Source organism: Columba livia, chromosome 1 (genome assembly GCF_036013475.1).
Source record: "Columba livia isolate bColLiv1 breed racing homer chromosome 1, bColLiv1.pat.W.v2, whole genome shotgun sequence".
NCBI classification, from domain to species: domain Eukaryota; kingdom Metazoa; phylum Chordata; class Aves; order Columbiformes; family Columbidae; genus Columba; species Columba livia.
Window position 1 is genome coordinate 13,320,413 of NC_088602.1, and position 18,653 is coordinate 13,339,065.

At 44.1% G+C, this 18,653-nt stretch overlaps 1 protein-coding gene across 7 annotated transcripts in view; it reads right to left on the bottom strand.

The window, feature by feature from the left end:
- MTMR2 (myotubularin related protein 2) overlaps window positions 1-18,653 on the bottom strand; it is a 64,554-nt gene that overhangs the window by 17,580 nt on the left and 28,321 nt on the right. For 5 of the 7 annotated variants that reach the window (XM_065042717.1, XM_065042310.1, XM_005505375.3 and 2 more), the window contains 5 exons: window positions 8,808-8,883; window positions 5,205-5,299; window positions 4,917-5,027; window positions 2,831-2,932; window positions 2,061-2,144 (listed from right to left, as the gene is read on the bottom strand). In XM_065042717.1, the coding sequence (XP_064898789.1) occupies window positions 2,061-2,144; window positions 2,831-2,932; window positions 4,917-5,027; window positions 5,205-5,299; window positions 8,808-8,853 (438 nt within the window). In that variant the 5' untranslated portion in view covers window positions 8,854-8,883. Of the gene's footprint in view, window positions 1-2,060; window positions 2,145-2,830; window positions 2,933-4,916; window positions 5,028-5,204; window positions 5,300-8,807; window positions 8,884-11,288; window positions 11,541-17,802; window positions 18,097-18,653 lie in introns of those variants that run through there. The other 2 variants (XM_065042686.1, XM_021291517.2) reach the window with 2 other exon arrangements.

The window sequence follows — 18,653 nt, forward strand, 5'->3', positions numbered from 1 at the left end:
GTATGGTTTGCCTCTTCTTCAGCAGCTGGCATTGGCTTACTTCTGCAGATAAGCTACTGGAACAGATGGATTGTGTGATCTGGAATGGGAATGACTGTGTCCCATCACGGGTAAAATTCAGATAGGCCATGGCTGCAAAAAGTCCTGGTTTGGATTGATTTTTGCAGTTACCAATGTAAGCAAATGACTGGGGGCTTCCACATATGGACATGAGTGTGGTTTCTTGACATAAAAGCAGTCAGGCTAAGTTTTTCCTGAGTGCTCAAAAATGATACAAAAGCAGGTAATGACAAAAGAAGTACACGCTGCAGCAATGTCTCAATCATGATATGCTTTACACACAACGATGCTACCTCATGTGACCACAAGCAAACACATCATGGTCCAGAGTTCCATTTTCTTTACAGAAAGGCCAAGGAGAGCTGCAAATCACATGCATGTAAATATATGTAAGCTTTCACTGTGTAACCAAGCTCCTACCAACTTCAAGGTACAACCAATTACAATATAAAAAGTAATATGGATAAAAAAGCTTGTATTCTAAAAACAGACATGCCAGCATTAAGAAATTGCAATAATTTACCCTGAAATTCTCAAGGGTCACCCTTCCTTCTTTCCAGGTATCGTAAAAAAGCCTTGTGTACTTAACCTTTTTTAAGTGAGGATTGGCTAAGTGAATGCTGTGCTTTTCAATGGAGTTTATTTTGACAGCACAGGTATTCTTTAGTCTTTACTCCAAAGTTCTCAGTCCTGTAAAGAAACATCTTTCCTACACATCTTGGGTTGCAGATTCTTCTTTATAAACAGATGATTCCTTTAATTTAACTACCAAGAGAGAGGTAAATTCTAAACAAAGCAATAAGCACTGCATTATCTGGTCTTATTAGTCAAAGTTGTCCTTGGACACAATGTGTGTCGTTGATTACAAATGACTGGAGTTTGTCTCTAATAGGAGACATACACGTTTTTGCAATGAAGACAGCGGAGGCAAGATACATCTCACTTTCAATTAGCAGCCTGGAAGCCTGCAATATATCTCAGGCAGCTATTTTTGGAGGGAACAAATCACCCCCAACAGTGAAGCAGTCTCTCCCCATCTGTTAATGACAGGCCTAGAAAACCAATTTAGAAGGCATGCCCAGCTTTTAGAAGACCAAAGCTAGGAAAATTAATCCCTTCCTTAGGTTTTGGATGTCAGGAATTAGATGAACAACTAGGCTAGGACAGATGTCTTGTTTTGGTCTGTTTTATGGGAAAGACACAAATAAATCTTTAAATTACATGCCTGTAAATTTCTTGATTTTACAAAGGAAAATTTGTTGTATCCAGGCAGACCTGAATGAGACAAAAGTTTACTGTGTCCAGAGCAAAACTGTCGTCAAATTGTGCTGTTTCCTCAACTTGAGAATATTCTGACAAGAGTGATTTAATTATAAAAACCAAAATTCCTCCATCTTCTCCACTAGGGAGGACCACTCAAGTTTTTATTGCAGTATTCCTAATTGTCAGCCTCCCACTCAACACCTTTGACTGCTTTCTTCCGGACACGCTACAGCTGTCTGTTCCAAGCTACGGTTAATCACAACACCCTCTAGGTTGACCCCTATGCTGATTCCCCAAGAAAATGAAAGCATTCTACATGTATCTTTTTTTCCTTCCAAGTTCCTGTTTGAGATATCTCACAGAAAACTGTGAAGAACTAAAACTGATACAAACAAAAGCTGAGGTGTGAAGCTCAACAATGGGATGTCTGTACCCACAAATGCATCCTCTGTTCCTCACTGCCAGCAGCGGCTGATGAAGCCAGAGCACTAATTTTTTCTACCAAAGCCTAAAATCAGCTCTCTGCAGCCTGGGCGATCTCCATCAGTGGATGTTACTGTCTCTGAAACTGCACTGTCATCAATCACTGCAATGTGAGAACGATGTCCTAACCCAGTCTGCGCAACATTTGTAAGCGGGATCATTCTCTGTTCCATACAACCTGTAATTATATCGCTGCACAAAGCCTCACTTCTGAAGAGCAGAGTGGATGAGGAAGGACATGGCACAGTACCTACCTGTCTCTTGTACTCCCAAGTGGGGTCATACACCTTCCATCCATTTTCTGGGAAAACCTCTTTGTACTCAAATGCAAAAAGTGGCTGAAAGAAAGAAAATTTACCATTAAGAGCCCACTTAGAGCCCATTTCCAGGGTGTTTGAGATCTCAAATAGTACGTCATGACTCGTTCTTCTTTTTTCCCACTACACTGCTTTTCTTCTAGGGCTTTGTGAAAAAAATTAACATGCTCGCTGCAGCAGGTAATTACAACAACGTACCTTCCTTCATACCCCTGATCTTTCTTGTCTATTACCTGGTACTTCATGGACAAAAGAGTCTCTTATTAAAGAGAGAAATAAAAGACTATTTGGGCAAGAATGCTTTTACATATTAAGCACTGAATCCTTTCAAGCAGTATTTGAAGCAACAACTGGAGTGTCATAACACCACAGAGACGATGAACTGCAATCCAGATTTGGGGCAGTGCTGTCACCATGAGCTGTAAACCTCTGATGGATGTCACTGTGTTTTGAATACCTTCCCTCTGTTATATGGATGTATCGGTAAGTCATTCTCCACGCATCTCTCACAAAGCAGACCTTTCCTGTTTTCTATACAATCTAAAATCCCACAGAATTAATTCTACAACCGATTTTAGAAAAACAGCATTTCTCCCCCTTCAACTAAATGCAGCCCATGTGAATACTGTACCAGGTAGATGAGACTAAACAAAACGGCCTACTGCCACTTTGTGTCTTTTGGTGAAAACTGAAAAGAAAATACTTACCAGATTATTTGAAACTGGGAAAGCATATTTCATTAGGTTCTCAAATATGGACCGTCTAGTTCTCCCTTCAGGTTTATGAGCAAACCGCAAGTTTCGAATATCCTAAGAAAAAAAGAGGGAGATCAAACTTCAGATTTCAGAACCAATTCAAAATCCAAAGACAATCCAAAAGTGAGCATTCAAAACAGGGTCATATCTCACTGCTCTTTCTAGTACTGACTTAATGTTGTACTTTGAACACTGTTGTAGTGCAACTCAGGGTTTCAGTGGTTGTCTGCAGCCTCCAACAAAGCCTGTCACAACTGCAGAGGAGCAGAGGATGTGCACAAGCGCACCTGACACAGCCATCTTCCCTTCACGTGAAGCCTTCTACCTGCTGAAAGTCTAAGGGAGAGCACCACTCGGGGACAAACCACCGCTGATCGGCAGCTGGAAGGGACCTGTCTCACCAAGTAGAGCTCCATAGAGCTACTGCACACAGGGAGCCCAAGTCCCGCCAGTTTGGTGCAAAGCAACTACTGCCATCTCCACTTAAAGCTTTCATCTCTCAGAGCACTCAAAAGGATGTCTTGAAACTGAGAACTCCACCACTTTGCACAGCAGCACAGTTTCCACAAAGAGTGGTAACCCATGGCCTCCTTTCCATACTCATCTACTAAATCAAATTCAGAAACTAAATAAAGCATCTCTAAGGTGCCAAGATTTTCCAGCCAAGCCTACAACTCAAGCACTTCTAGTAAACAGTTTAAAAGGCACCAGCAGGAAATAAACTATCAAGTTCAAGCATATGAAGATGGTACAGCAAGTGAGAGAATGAAACAAACAGCTACAGACTTCACTGTTTCGCAAGACTGAGAGAAGGTAACTGGTCTCAGAGAACATTTCAGGATGCATAAGCTGTATCTGTACTGCTCTGTTACCACACTAAACTGTTGTGCATATCCTAGGCCAAGCAGGCTGGCAGATATATATATACTGTATAAGGGCAAGATACCTATTGTACAGTTTGTCCCTGGGTTTCCCACCCAGGGAAATAATGTAGTTCAGTCCAAAGTTGATCGCGTGTGCAAATTTGCATATAGGCAAAATGGCTGAGGACTAGGAATCCAGATCAAAACATGCAACAAATCAGCCTGCCAGCAGACGCACCCCTGCATTAGCCAGGGAGATCACAACTGCAGCAGGAGGAGGGAGCAGCTGGATGATTTGGTACAGATTTTACCAACAGCTCTTGACTCAGCACGCCCACAGCTTGAGAGTCTGAGTAGCTTCCCAGTGCCTCAAGATCACAGCGGCAACCAGAGTAGTTTGGGACTCATTTTCATTCCAACTGCCCTCATCCAGAAAACAGCATTCTCTCAGCCCCGAGAGGGCTCTGACGAGAGCTGTGAGCAGTCCAAGACCTACAAGGTTCAGAATCCAGCTCTCCCCACACGGCCACCACGAGAAGAAGAAGGGCTGTGCCCGGGTCAACAGCATAGGTGCGCATTTAGGACTGGAGACAGTGGCGTTATCTACTCTGTGGGTCTACAGTAAGCAGACATGAGGAGGTGAATGGTTAATTTTTATTGAAGTTTGCACTTCCAGTGTTCCCAAGGGCTCTCGAGAGGCACATGTGAAATAGGAACTGCCTTGAAAGAACAGCCTCTAGGGGGACTGAAGGCTACTTGCTAGTCCCTCACCACCAAGCACAGCAGCACATGAACACCAGCTAACGATTTAGGGGGAAACATGCCCCTTTCTTGCTCTTGAAACATGAGTGAAAGGCATCCTGTGAAACGGATGTGTGAAATGCACAATGACCGGAGTCTTCCTGGGACAGCCCAGTGTGCAGCCCCGAGAACTGCAGGCCTAGGCTTCCACTGTGAGGAAAAGACGTGATATAGCACAAAGCCTGAATAAAGGTTTGGATCTTGTCTTGAACCAGTGGAGCTGGAGAATCCTGAAAATTACTTCTAAAATCAGATGGTTTTTGAAGCCAGACTGACTGAAATGTTTTGCAGAATTTCCTACAGTACTACAGAGAAAACCTTTTAAAATCTATGTTCCCCTTCCCCTATTGTAAAAAACACAGATAAAAGTTTACCTTGCATACAATCTCCAGCCCGTACGAATTCTCACCACGACTGGAAGCACCTCCAATTTTCTCCACTCTGTTGATCACACCTAAAGATGCATCTAGGACAAAAGGAGGGTCCTGTAGACAGTTGAAATTTGTGAGTTTAAAAAGGGGAGGGGGAAAAGTCCCCAGCTCCTGCTCCCTTATGCTTATAATCCCAAACATATAACTGTGATTCACACAGAATTACTCTCAAACACCATCCAGGTCTAAAGATTGAATAGCCAACAAAAGCAGATTATTTCAAAAGCTTACCCGTTCCATGCTTTTAAAATACAGTCTATAATTGGTAACAGTAAGGGTTCCTCTGATTGCTCCAGTGAAGGGGCAGATGTAAGTAACATCCTTAGCTTAAAAAAAAAAAGAAAAGAAAGGTTGTTAATTTATGGGAGTAAAATTATGACAACGACAACATTTGGGGGTTCTACTTTTAAGGTTATGAAATGAAAACAAGTTTAATCTGAGTTTCTAGCCTAGAGCTAACATCAAAGTTTCAGTTCTGTGGAAAAGGTAAGAGCTTGGGTATAAACTAAACTCCAGGCAAGTACCATCACCTGGAATCTTGTATTTGCACAGAACTGTTAACCCTGCAAAAATGCCAGGATTTGGCTGCAAACTCTTTACTCTTGCTGAGTAATGCATTGCCAGTAGCTGAAAACAGCATGCAAAAAAAGGAGGAGATGACTCCTGCCTGGATGCACAGACTTGAAGCTGATAACAATCTGCATAAAAACGAAGGATCTTCATTAAGCTGGTTTGCATCACCAAGGACAGGAGAAGGCAGTTCTACATGTGGCTTTTAGGATACCCAGGTCCCTGTGCACAGCCTTGCACACAGAGTCAGGTCCTCATGCTAAAAGCCAGCAGAGCTACAGCAATTTCATAGAATCATAGAACACTTTGAGTTGGGAGGACCTTCAAAGCTCATCTAGTCCAAGCCTCTGCAATGAGCAGGGACATCTTCACCCACATCAGGTTGCTCAGAGCCCCATCCAGCCTGGCCTGGGATGTCTCCAGGGTTGGGGCATCTACCACCTCTCTGGGCAACCTGGGCCAGTGTTTCACCATTCAGTGTAAAAAATTTCTTCCTCATGTCTGGCCTGAATCTCTCCTCCTTTATTTTAAAACCATTGCCCCTTGTTCTATGACAACAGGCCCTGCTTCCAGCAGCCAGGAATCTGCATAGCACCCAGCTGCCACTGATTTTAAGTCTGAAGTCAGCGATCAAGTTACTCTGCAACAGTGCAATTATTTTCGAGCCTGAGTGTTGGTGACTCAAAACAGTCCCCTTCTTAAAAGTCCTCAGACATTTCTCACTTGTTCCAGCAAAAGGCAAGAGGTGCTGCTGGTTTTCCACACTAAACACCTCCTCTAACTGCCCTTCTGTTTTACCTCAATTAAAAATGCCAACATCTAAGTAATTCCCTTGCCCTCTGTCGCCAGGCAGTGACCCATCGCGTCTTCTGCCACTGAAGCAGTCGGCTGGCTGTGCAGGGCGATGGTTTACGCTACCACTGTCAAGTAAGGAGACCCCTCAGACACACAGAGGTGCTTTCAGGAGGAGACCCTCTGACCAGAGCTGCCAGACCCATGAAAGAATCTTCTGGAGCATCTTAACCTCAAGCCTCCAAACCCAACGGGATCCATTTTGTGAGGGCTGTGTGAAGCTAGGAGGACAGGTGGCCTCCGAGCCAGGTGACAGTCACCACACACAAGAGGCATGAGGCTACGGGGGTGTCAGGATGAAGACCTGAATTTTTTCTACCTTTATTGCATGAGATTTAGCCTGAAGGGAGGGAAGAAGAGAGGCTGCCTTACTGCAGGGCACTGGCAGTTCATATAATGAAATCATCCTCACGTTAGCTCTGCATCTGCATAGTCTGCACTGATTCTTGAGATTCAGATATGGAGAAGGATCCTTAAAATATCAGGACTGACTAATTCAGAGCAAAATATGAAGCACAGAATTTTTAGTTAAAAATAGCTAAATAAAAATATATAGCTACTCACTAGCAATTTCATTATTTATTTATTTTCATTTACATGTGTTCATTGGAAGAATAATTAAACACAGAATGCTTCTAGCCAGTTCTAATTAAAACACGTGTTTCATTACTGGCTGATCATTAACCACTTCTTTTCAAAGACCAGTTTGACAGAGGTTTGAAAGCAGACTAATGAAGCACAACAAGGTAAGGGCAGCCTGCCTGGTTCTTCCACGAGAGTTCCCATTATTCAAAATGTAATTTCAAAATGTTTAAAAAACACCCCAGAATCTGCTAATAAGAGAAGTGTGCATTTACATCTGCAAAGGAACAGGATTTCTAGGTAAAGTAGAAAGGTGCTAGAAAAATGTTTTCCAGGTAAGGAATCCCGGGCATGATCTCAAACACGGGCCTTGCCAGCTTGTAAGGCACGTCACCTTTACATTTGCATTTTATAAGCTTGGTTTCCTAAGGAAACAATTTTACTTAATTACACGGCACATGTACCCACATGCATGACTTATCTGACCTTAACCCTACCACGGCAGTATGATTTCAGCGGTCTCTATCCAATAAAAAGGGATTGTCAAGGCATTACAACGCTTCATTGTTTGTGAGAACAGACGCCAGGTATAACAGAGAGGTTCTACTAGTGCTGCTACTACGGGAAAGTCTAATAAGCTCAGTCTTTGGTAGATATAAGAGAATCCATATGGGGAAAACTTACTGGAAACCAAGATTTACTAATTCCCCTGCTTATGGAATTCCTGTCTTTTATAGGGCCAATCTTACCCTAGATTATTGGGTTGGCTGAAATAATTTTTCTTCCTTTCCCTGTAAAATACAAAGAGAATTACATTTGTCTTTCTCGACACTTTTAACAGGAAATAATTATTGCTGATGAATGATAAAGATTTCCTTTTTGCTACCTTTAACTTCTTGTTGGACCAGAGAGCTGCTGCCTGGCCTAATCCAAAAGCCACCCAGTCTTACTGACTTACGTGGCTCAGCACATCACTGCCAGCAGACAAAATACTGATAACTCTGATCTTTAAACCATCCCCAGGAAGCCTTTAAAATACAGTATTGCTGTCAGAGCCAACTGTGTTAGATGCCCGTCTGCAGTGCAGGGCTGGAGTACAAGTTTGGAGTCCTTAGGAAAGGCGTAGAAAAAAGGACTGAGTACCAAGATGGGATTTTTTTTCTAGGGTGTTTTTTTGTTGTTGTTGTTGGTTTCTTTTGGTGAGGTATTTTCAGGGTTTGATTGCTTGATTGACTTTATTTTTAGGAAATTGCACTCTTTCATACCATTTTAAGAGGAAGGCAACATGTTAAACTAGTGAATGCAAAATGTTCCATAGAAAATTAATCAAGAAGGTTACTCAGACTTTCAGACTGGAGTGCCTCGGCAAACCTGATGCATGTCAGTGTGTCTGAATAGAAAAAAAGAAAAAAGCCCCATCCCCATATCCCAGCATGTTCTCTGCAACAGCACTGTACCCTCTCCTGCAGCCTGTGACAGAGATGCAACACACAATGGTGCTGTGTCAGCCTAATAAGCTACCCTGTGGCAAGCACAACTGGAAACAGTCCATCCCTGTCCTCCCAGGAGGCAGCAAATGCAAAGCTGTACAACCGATCTCAACGCTCATGCGAAGATACGTTGAAATGCCTTGTATTTGCTACATGCTAAGACGAGATGTATAGTTAACGTGGCTCGTGTGGTGTGTAATAACTTGATTAATGAAACAGCCTGATCATGGTTCTCAAAACATCAGTAATTTGCTGTTGTTGGTTAATGACCGCCAAGATGTTTTGCTCTATGGATATTCTATCTGGTCAGCAAACAATAAGGAATTTCCTTCTCACATACCCATGTCTTTAATGGTTTCTCCTGGCAGCAAAGGTGGCTCTTCCATTTCAGCCAATTTATTAGTCTCCCTCAGGACCTAGGCAAAAGACAGAGGCAGAAAAAAAAAAAATCTTTAATTTTTCACAAACCAAGAAGTTTACACTCACCTGCAATGGGTCAGCAATATCAGGGACAACAAATATTCAAAGCTCCTCAGGTACTGCCTAGTGCCTCCGCTCCTGAAAGCTCAACACAAAGTGCAGCCCTCCCGCACACCTCTGGGCCAGGCAGGAGCGTTCAGTCAAACTCCCCAGTTACATATGGAACTCAAGGGACTTGTTCCTTTCCCAGCTGACGTGATCAACTATTACCATGATGCTACCAGCTATCAAGTAGAACAATCTCTAGTTTACACAGAGGAAAAAGGACACCATGTCACATCACTGTCTCCAATGAGCGTCCAACAACCGCAAAGCTCCTGGTTCAGCTCAGTATAAGCGACTCGTTACAAAGGCTGTGTTTTGATAGGTATGTATAGGAGGTACAGTTTCTTTTTTTTGGCTACCAAATGACCCCTCCTCCACTTTCCCTTGGGTTAAAATTATACCACAGGGCATTACTTCTCACAGATACAATTCCATTTACTCAAAGGTTTTCACAAGAACGGCTGCTACCAGGAGCAGATGGACATTTTAAGAAAGCACAGCTCTAACTATGAAAGCCTATCCTGAGGTCTAAACCTATACTACGAATTAGAGGAGAAGAGCACATGTGGCCAAGATTAAGACCGAGTCTACGTGGCCAAAGACAGACAGATTTAATCATATTGCCCATGCTTCGAACCTGCCAAATGGCCACAACCACAGCAACACACTGATTGCTCAACCAAACAACACAGAGAGCAGGTAAGTTAGTCTGAACTATGCCTCATGCTATGGTAACCACAAGACTTTGGGTTTAAAGCTGGCCTGCATCCCACCATCCCACTACTGAACATGCAGAGTCGCCCAAAATGCTTTCTTTATCTTAACGTGAGGAAAGAGAAATAATTGTTTTAATTTGATATCAGGAAATCCCTGCAAAGAAAATTCAAAGACATGGCCTAAAGTGGTACCTGACATGTCTGTAGCTGACTTTCATGTAGGATCAAGCCAGGGGGAGAGCCTCAGGGAAGAAAGATTCTCTAAACTATGCAAAAAAATGAAGACAAAACCCAAAGAAACCCCATGCCACAATAAAAGCACGTTCCAGCATTTCCACACAACAGATTGATATATAGATGAAAAGATTAACGAGATCAAAGCCTGCTTGAGAACAAGACATAGATTTTAAAAAATGCACTCAAAAGACTCTAGAAAAAAAAAAAAAATAAAAGCAAGCACAGTCCTGGCTTCTTAACAGGAGCCTCACAACTGCACCACTTAGGCCAGCTCTTAGCAGGGAGGCTGCCAGAGCAGCTGAGCGGGGTCTGCAGGAGGGTAAAGGGGTGTCCACACCGACAGGGCTCATGCTGAACTTGCAGGAAATCTTCTCCTCCCCCACCTCAGCCATGCTAGTAAAAACAAAGTTTTGCTGGTATAACTAGCAGAAGTCTGTGCTGAGGACTTCTTGTCAGCACAGCTGTGTTGGCCACAGATCACACATCCCATCAAAGCCCTGACTGACGGCCTCCCCAACAAAAGCCTGTGACGTAGACCCGCTCTCCACTCCAGTGTATCAAGTTTTGCGCTTGAGTAACAGCCTTGAAATTAGCAGGATAACATCTGGATTATGATAAATGAGACGGAGGCTTCTGGCTCTTTAGTTCTTAAGTGGTGGTCGTCTTTGCAGCCTTTTATCTTGGAAGGGCATGAGTAAAAACACACTCTGTGTTCAGGACGTGATCACAACTTCTTTGAGAAGGTCCGTACCCCAAAGGGGCAGCAGCTGCTGTAAGGATCACTTTGGTCAGCAGCTGGACTCGGGGCTCTCCTGCAGATGTCTGCGGGAGCAGGTCCAGCAGTAAACATTTGGGGGACTAGGCTGAGTTCTAAGCCAAAACAAATATGAGGTAAGATACACAGAAAGCACTTGGTATGACAAAGAGCTGCCCTGATCACTAGTGCTCAGGTGGGTTTTAAACACTGTACTGCAGGTGGGGGAGAGAAGGAGGGAAGAGGCGCACAGTGCGAAAGACAAAGATCTCCATGTCAACACCATTCTGCTAAAGACAAGGTTGAAAGCCTTTTCGGTTTAAATACTGGCTCTTCTAAGCTTAATAAAATCCATCTGCTCACTCATATTCCCTGAAATGTGGAGTCCCCAAGGTCAAAGGAAAGTATTAGCGATCCAAACCTGTGTTCACTTCAACATAGGGCAGCAGACAGATGGCCTGCTGGAAACCAAGCACTTGCAGGTAAAAAGCTTCTGCTACGTGTCCCCCCCCCCTTTTTTTTTGTACCGAGTTAAGGACCAAACTGTCATTTTCTCCATTCCCCAACTGACCTCAGCCACACAACCTACCTCAGGTAAGGCAGCACCGACTGCTTTCACAGTGATTTCGAAGTCGGCACAAGCACATCCCCTGTGTACAGCCACCCTTCCCAAGAGGCTGAGACGGACACGGTCAGAAAGCCCAGGGCAAACACTGCTCTGGTGTGCCGTTCTTTGCAGCATCTGCCCAGCTCTAGACCTCGAACAAGCATCCTAGTTGGAATGCGAAGACTCGAAAACCGTCCTGCCAGGAACTAAGAAATGAACAGCAGCCATTTTCCTGAAATCCACCTCCATCAGCGGCTCCTTAAAATTGATTGAGGGAAATACAATCAGTGTGCAGCTGACAGTGCAGCAGAAGAGATCCGGGGCAGCACTAAAGCACGGGGTGGCAGGAGGGAGGAAAAGTGGGTGGATAAGGAAATGGGAGTTTTGGAAACAGATCAAGGGAGAATGGGACAGACAACACACATGGAACTCTGGGAGGACACTGACACCACAGAGACACCATGTGCCTCTTACAGGACTAAGGAGATGCCATGAAAAGCCTCTCCATCTTACTGTCATCCTTCCTTCCCCGCTCAAAATCCAAAAATGGCTCACTAAACCGTGAGAAAAATCTTTTCCTGTACATCAGCCTATTTTCAAGACTCTAAAAATAACACTGCTGGGCCCAGATTTATCCCTCTGCAAGTCTTGCAAAATGAAACTGAGAGCTCCAGTGAGGCAAGGAAGCAGGTAGGGGAGCTGGGGACACGGCTGCGGCAGCCCGGCTGCAGCAGTGACGGCTGCCTGCTCTGCCGCTCGGACTAACAAGGTCTTCCGTAATTTTTCCCCACAAAACTGTTATGCTTGTAACTGAATCTCCAGGGGAATTAAGAGTTTAGTGATACACCAGAATAACCTTTATTTCTGTTGTCTTTTACTGAGTAATATGATCTACCCATTCCACCAGTCAGCAGCTCTCCTCCTGGATAAAACAGCTCTCTGGGATGCTGAGCATGGTGGCACCTCAGCACCTGAACACAGTGCTGCCTCAGCTCTGGGAGGGTGTGAGGACTTCATGCCACCACCTACCTTTGCTCTCTGCTCAAGCAGCGACTTGGCAGAACAAACCCACACTTGCTACATTTAACAGCTGCTTCTCTTACTCCAAGTTTCTACCTTGTGTTATCTCCAGCCCACTTACCCATGGCTGAAGGTGCAGAGCTGTCTCAAGCCCTCCCGCCTATATCACCCAAGGCAGGAAAACCCCAATGCTGTGTTGAAGACACAACCTCCAGATCTCAGCAACAAAGCAATCAGCTCCTTTGTTTGCATCTGTGGGGCCAGGGAAAGAGGTTTAGGCCCTGCTAAAAAGGTACGACTGCTCCCTGCCTCATCCCTTACCTCGTCATGCTGCAATTACCGGCTGGATCGCTGGGCTGAGGCCAATTGTATGAGGTTTAACAAGGCCAAGTGCCAGGTCCTGCACTTGGGTCACAACAACCCCAGGCAGCGCTACAGGCTCGGGAAATAGTGGCTGGAAAGTGTCTGGCAGAGAGGAACCTGCGGGTGTTGATTGACAGCGGCTGAACATGAGCCAGCAATGTGCCCAGGTGGCCAAAAACGCCAACAGTATCCTGGCTTGTATCAGGAATAGTGTGGCCAGCAGGACTAGAGGAGCGATTGTGCCAGTGTACTGTGCCACTGGTGAGGCCCCACCTTGAATCCTGTGTTCAGTTTTGGGCCCCTCACCATAAGAAGGACATTGAAGTACTGAAGGGATTGCAGAGGAGGATGATGAAGCTGGTGAGGGGTCTGGAGCACAAGTCTGATGAGGAGCATCTGAGGGAACTGGGGCTGTTTAACCTGGAGAAAAGGAGGCTGAGGGGAGACCTTATCGCTGTTTGCAACTACCTGAAAGGAGGTTGTAGCATGGAGGGGCTTGGTCTCTTCTCCCAAGTAGCAAGTGACAGGACAAGAGGAAATGGCCTCAAGTTGCACCAGGGGAGGTTTAGATTGGATATTAGGAAAAAATTATTCACAGAAAGGGTTGTCAGGTGTTGGAACAGGCTGCCCAGGGAAGTGGTGGAGTCACCATCCCTGGAGGCATTTAAAAGGTGTTTAGATGAGTTCTTAGGGACATGGTTTAGTGCTAGAGTTAGGTTAGGTTATGGTGGGACTTGATGATCCTGAGGGCCTCTTCCAACTGAAGTGATTCTGTGATTCAGGGCACTGTGTTCTGCTGAGCCTCTCCAGCCACGTGTTCACATGCCCCCTGACACAGCGGCCAGCGTGCTGCTCCAAAAATCCCTCTCCTGGCTGACGTCCCTGCAGGACTCATGCACACACACAGCTCACCCCTACACCGCTACAGCGTCTACAGAGACACGTTGTGCTGTAACTCTCACTACAGGGTCTGAGAGGCCTGTGCATCACTGAACACTGCTCCAGAAGGACCGAGAGGGTGCATGAAGCTCAACAGTCAACGGTTTGCTTTTGTCTGTGAACAAAACAACTGATATATTTGGCTCTTGCACTGCCTTAGGCATTTGCCGACCAGTGGAGCAGCACAGCCAGGATGACAACATGTGTCTGGTGCCAGCACGGCCTGCTCCTGCCCGCTCTGCCACCTCTCCCGCATCTTGTTCAGTCAAGACGCCTGAGTTCACTTAACGGCTTTTTTAATGGATGCTTTCCCATAACATGGATCACTTTGCCAGGGCTGGCTTGGGGCATGGCCATACGAGCAACTCTAGTGTAAACCCAGAGCAAGAGAGGGAGAACAGCCAGATGGGCAAGGGTCAGTAACCTTATCCCTGGACACCAACACCTGCAGCAAAAGCCTCCACATAACAAAGGTGCATGAAGAGAGCACCTGAGGTCTCTCTATGACACTTTCCAATTATTCTCTTCTACTCTTTCTCCTGAATACCTGAGTCCTGAAACACACGAAGTTCAGGTATTTTTGGCTTCATGCAACTTAAGGAGAGTCTACAGGTCTGCATTACCAAATTGCTGTGTAACAGTTTTCCCAAGTCTGCATAGATTCTTCTCTCCTGAATCACAATCAGAATGAATAAAAAAAAAGAATCTTTTTTTGTTTAGACAAAATTAAAATGTAGCCTTTTTGTAACTTCCCCCCCTCTGAGTTAATTTACCCTTGGTAAGCTCCTACACACTTCAAATCATTTGCACATTTTGAACAGATTTGTTACACATAAAGCCACAGCGCTGGTGTGACACGTGTGACCTGACAGCATGACCACCTTGCTCCTGCATTATTCCTTCCCCCAAAACCACGGCTGCCCCATCTATTCAAAAGAAGCTTCCCAGGTCGGAGCTGCTTTTGTTAGAGCTACACATGGTCCTATTCTCTGCTTCCTACAGCAGGAAGCCAGTCTCTTAACTGGACCCTTGACATAAACACATATAACCCATCTGCAGAGACAAACATTATATAGAGACATACAAAATCCCCTTGCACCTGCAGCCCCCAAACTCACAGGTTTGGCAAGTCTACCTCTACATCTACCCGGGTCAGCAGCGACAGGCAGGATATACTCTGTATGGCCAAGAATGTGCTCTTATACATGTATGTGCAAGAATATAAACATAGAATTAGAAGATTTGAAAAATATGTAACTTTTCAAATCATGGGTGAAATATGGATTTGAAACTCAACAGCCAAGTGAAAGGTTCTACCTCCTACAGGAAAATATTTGTAGGTAACACACCTAAACTTTCCTCTCCCTCCCACCTTTTTTTTTTAAAAATGTCTTTCTCTCAAGGGCTGGCACAAGACTAAATGTCCTCCTGAATCAGCACTTGTGCCACTCTGCAGGCAGGGTAGTCAGTAAACTGCAGGAATATCCATTTCATCTAAAACAGGAGATCTACATCTGAGCTAATCACCCCAGGAGCTCTGTGGAGTCGGTGGAAAGCAGGACAATTAGGAGATTCACCTCTAGAATGAGCGTCTGTCTTCCTACCAAAGGCTGAGAACTAGGGTGAGTAACTCCAGCACAGATCTGGTAGGGCGAATCCCATCTCTGGTGCTTCACTGTGGCCAGCATAGCAACGCCCAATCTCCTGCACATCCCCGTACAACTGAGTAGTCATAACCTGTATTTGCAGAGAGGTCCTAAGCAGGAGACGAGCCAGGCCAGATCCAAAAAATGATGCACACATTAAAACAGGCTGGTAGGACAGATCTTACTAGCTGAGTTCCCAGAGACAGACAGTTATCGGGTCAGAGCCGGCTCCTTTCTGCTCTCTCAGGGAACCACATGAGGAAAGTCACTCTTCCTGCAAAGGCTTAGCCGCAGGGTTATTTTTACATACTTTATTTTTATTTATTTTCTTTGTAAATCAAGAGCAAAAATATGCACTTAAATAACCAATGCTTTTCTCCTTTCAAATGCCTTTTGGTGGTCTCAGACCACATTCACCTATTCCTTCCCCCCAGTCCCTCTCCTCTTTCATGGCTGTTGCTATGACAGTCAGTCAACAAAGGCGAGTGCCACTTCGGCAGGTGTTTCAAGATTTAGCATCACCCCAATGATGATCGTAAAAACCTCTGAAACAAAACAGAGACAGAAGCTCTTTCTATTCACAGAAAAAACACAGAGGTATAATTCTGTCCAGCTGACGTTGACAGAAGCTGCAGAACTGACACGAATATACACACAATCAAGACCCATATGCCTATTTACGATAATTTTTCATAGCTTCGTTGTTTTTTTCTTAAAACAAAAAAGCGCACATTTTTTCTAGCATTTCGATGCTTGGATACTTCTGTCTTCTCAGTGCTTAATTAGGACTGCAGAACAGTAGCCGTGTTTACTTGAGAAATCCTCCTGTAGAATGCAAACACTGCACTACTTTGGAGAGATTTTCGGCTGCCATTTATGGCTATTTCAAGTGTACCTGGAGGAGATTTATGTGCTAAGTATCCTACTGGAAATGTAATAAAACATTAATCTGTTGATTATTTTTGAATCATTAAGAACACCACAGCAGAATGACTATGGGAAAGAACAGCAGCATCTCTGCATGACTGAGGCACATGGACTTTTCTGAGGATTATGACCGGATGGTTTGAAAAACTACGGTAGGGACATTCAGACCAGCCAGATATTAATTGCAGGGAAATGCTTTGTGTCTTATTCTTTTGGGATATTAGAAGTTGAAAAGGACAAAACACCATTGACACATGGATCATTTCAGCATAGTACATAGAGAACCAAATATACTGTCCAAAGACCACATCAAGCCCATTGAGCTCCTAAGAGAGCACTTGGCCAAAAAAAGGTTTCCTAGCTTGGTTAAAAAATAACACAAGAGGTGTTTAAGTTACTGATAAAATGTTCTGACAACAGATCATCTATTACACTACTCTAAAGACAATAATCACACACAACGTACACTGCAACTGCCTTTTAACTACGCTTCCCTGACACAACTGAAAGAAAAGCAAATCACAAACTGTGATCTCTACCTACCATGTATATTTTGAGAAAGTATAAAAAGTCTTAAGAAAATGCTTACTTACCACTGTCTTGAAAATCTTTAAAAAGCAAGTGAAGATCAGTCTACTTAAAAAAAAAGTAACACACAGTCACCAGAGTAATTTAAAAGGGCTCTGAGAAGGAAGCGGCCACCACCCAGTGTTTGCTTCCTTGGGGTTTTCTGCTTTGTTTTTTCCACGATGCACTTCACCCGGACCTGAGTGTCTGGGGATGAAGAACAGTCTCTCCGGGCTGGTGAATGTCCTGGGCCCCTGCTGCACAAGGTGAGACTGAGAAGCTCAAAGGAACACATCGTTGAGGGCCACTCGTTCCAATAGGGCTGGCTTGTCTCTTCCCGTCTGCATGGCCTGGTGCCTCCAGACAATTCCCTCGTTGGGCTCTGACAGAAAGTCATCACTGATTCAACCCGGCAACACTCCCTGGCACAGAAGCTTGCAGATATATCTATTCAGACAAGTCCAACATTTTTTAATACAGAACCTTCTTTGGCGCCAAGGGTTCCACCTACGTCTCAAATGACAACAGCTCTGTTCTCCGCTGGCCACTCAAAAACTTGGGACAGCACTGACTCTATCCTTTATTTTTACTGTATTTCATTCAGCAAGCAACTTTTATACAGGAAAAACAGATTAAAATTTTCAAGGAAAGCATTAAACTAGTTCAGTGAGGTTCATATCGTCAATCTTCAGAAAAACACTGACCAAAGAGAGTAATAAATTCTACCAACTAGTCACAGAAAACTGTCTCTGTTACCAAGAATTTCACTTTGTAATTTAGCGATATATATAAGGATTCAAGATACAAGTAATTATGTATTTACAATGAGTAAACAATCACACAGAGAGGAACGAAGATGTTTCAGTGCAAAAACACCTACAGAAAATTAAATTTTGGCTGGTACTGCATGCAGTCACAAATCCGCTTGCTCCTTTTAAATACCATGCTTGTTCATTCCTGCCTGATTTGTGCTTCAGTCTACAAAATTATAAACATAGGGGAGAAAAAAAGGGGGGGGAAAAGCCACTTCTTACCCAGTTTACTCAGCAAAAGGAGAATTCTTGCACTTCGTAGCTAGGAGAAATACTGCAGTCCATTAGAAAGAGCTGAAAATATTTTTGAGGAACACATGAGGGCCATTTTCTTATTCTCCTTAGTTTTCCAGTCCTAATAGGCAGCAATCATAAATGCTTCCAGAGATTTTTTTCACTGAGCATTACTTCATATTCAAACATTCAGGTACCTCTATAGAAGAAAAAATAGCAGCACTTGCTGTCTTTGCTCTCTCCTAACTAGACGAGCACTTAGGGAGTATTATTTCCATGTAAAGGAGACAGAAAACTGACTGCATCTGGCTCTTCCCCCATCCAATTTGCATGCAATCAATATTTTGCAACCCAGAGGTTGGCTACTCTGTGGTTTTGTTTCCTTGAAAGGGGGAGGTGCAGAAAAGGACTTACTGGTGAGCAATGTAGGGAGGGGACCAAGATTTTCCATCTCTTAGGACAGTTTAAAAAGAAAAATATTTTAATTCTCGTGAAATATATAGCATTTACGGTCAGGAAACTGGAGTCCTAAAAAAACATGGCAATGGCAGGGGCTAAATTCTAGTCACTCATGGGTCTGTCCTGGAATGACCACACTTACGGACAAGAGCGTCATTCATTCTCCAGAAGCAGTCCTTTGTGTGCATGTTCATCAACAGCTTAGTGCTCCAAAGAAGAAAGGAAAAGCCCGTTTCCCACAGACACACACACACACAACTCATACAGCCAAAATCAGAAATTTGGGATAGTCAAAATATTTTTTTCCCATAAGATTTTCCTACTTTCTCTTCTAGTGTTCTGTAAATCCCTCTACTTGGTATCTCTGCTAGTGCAAAGCA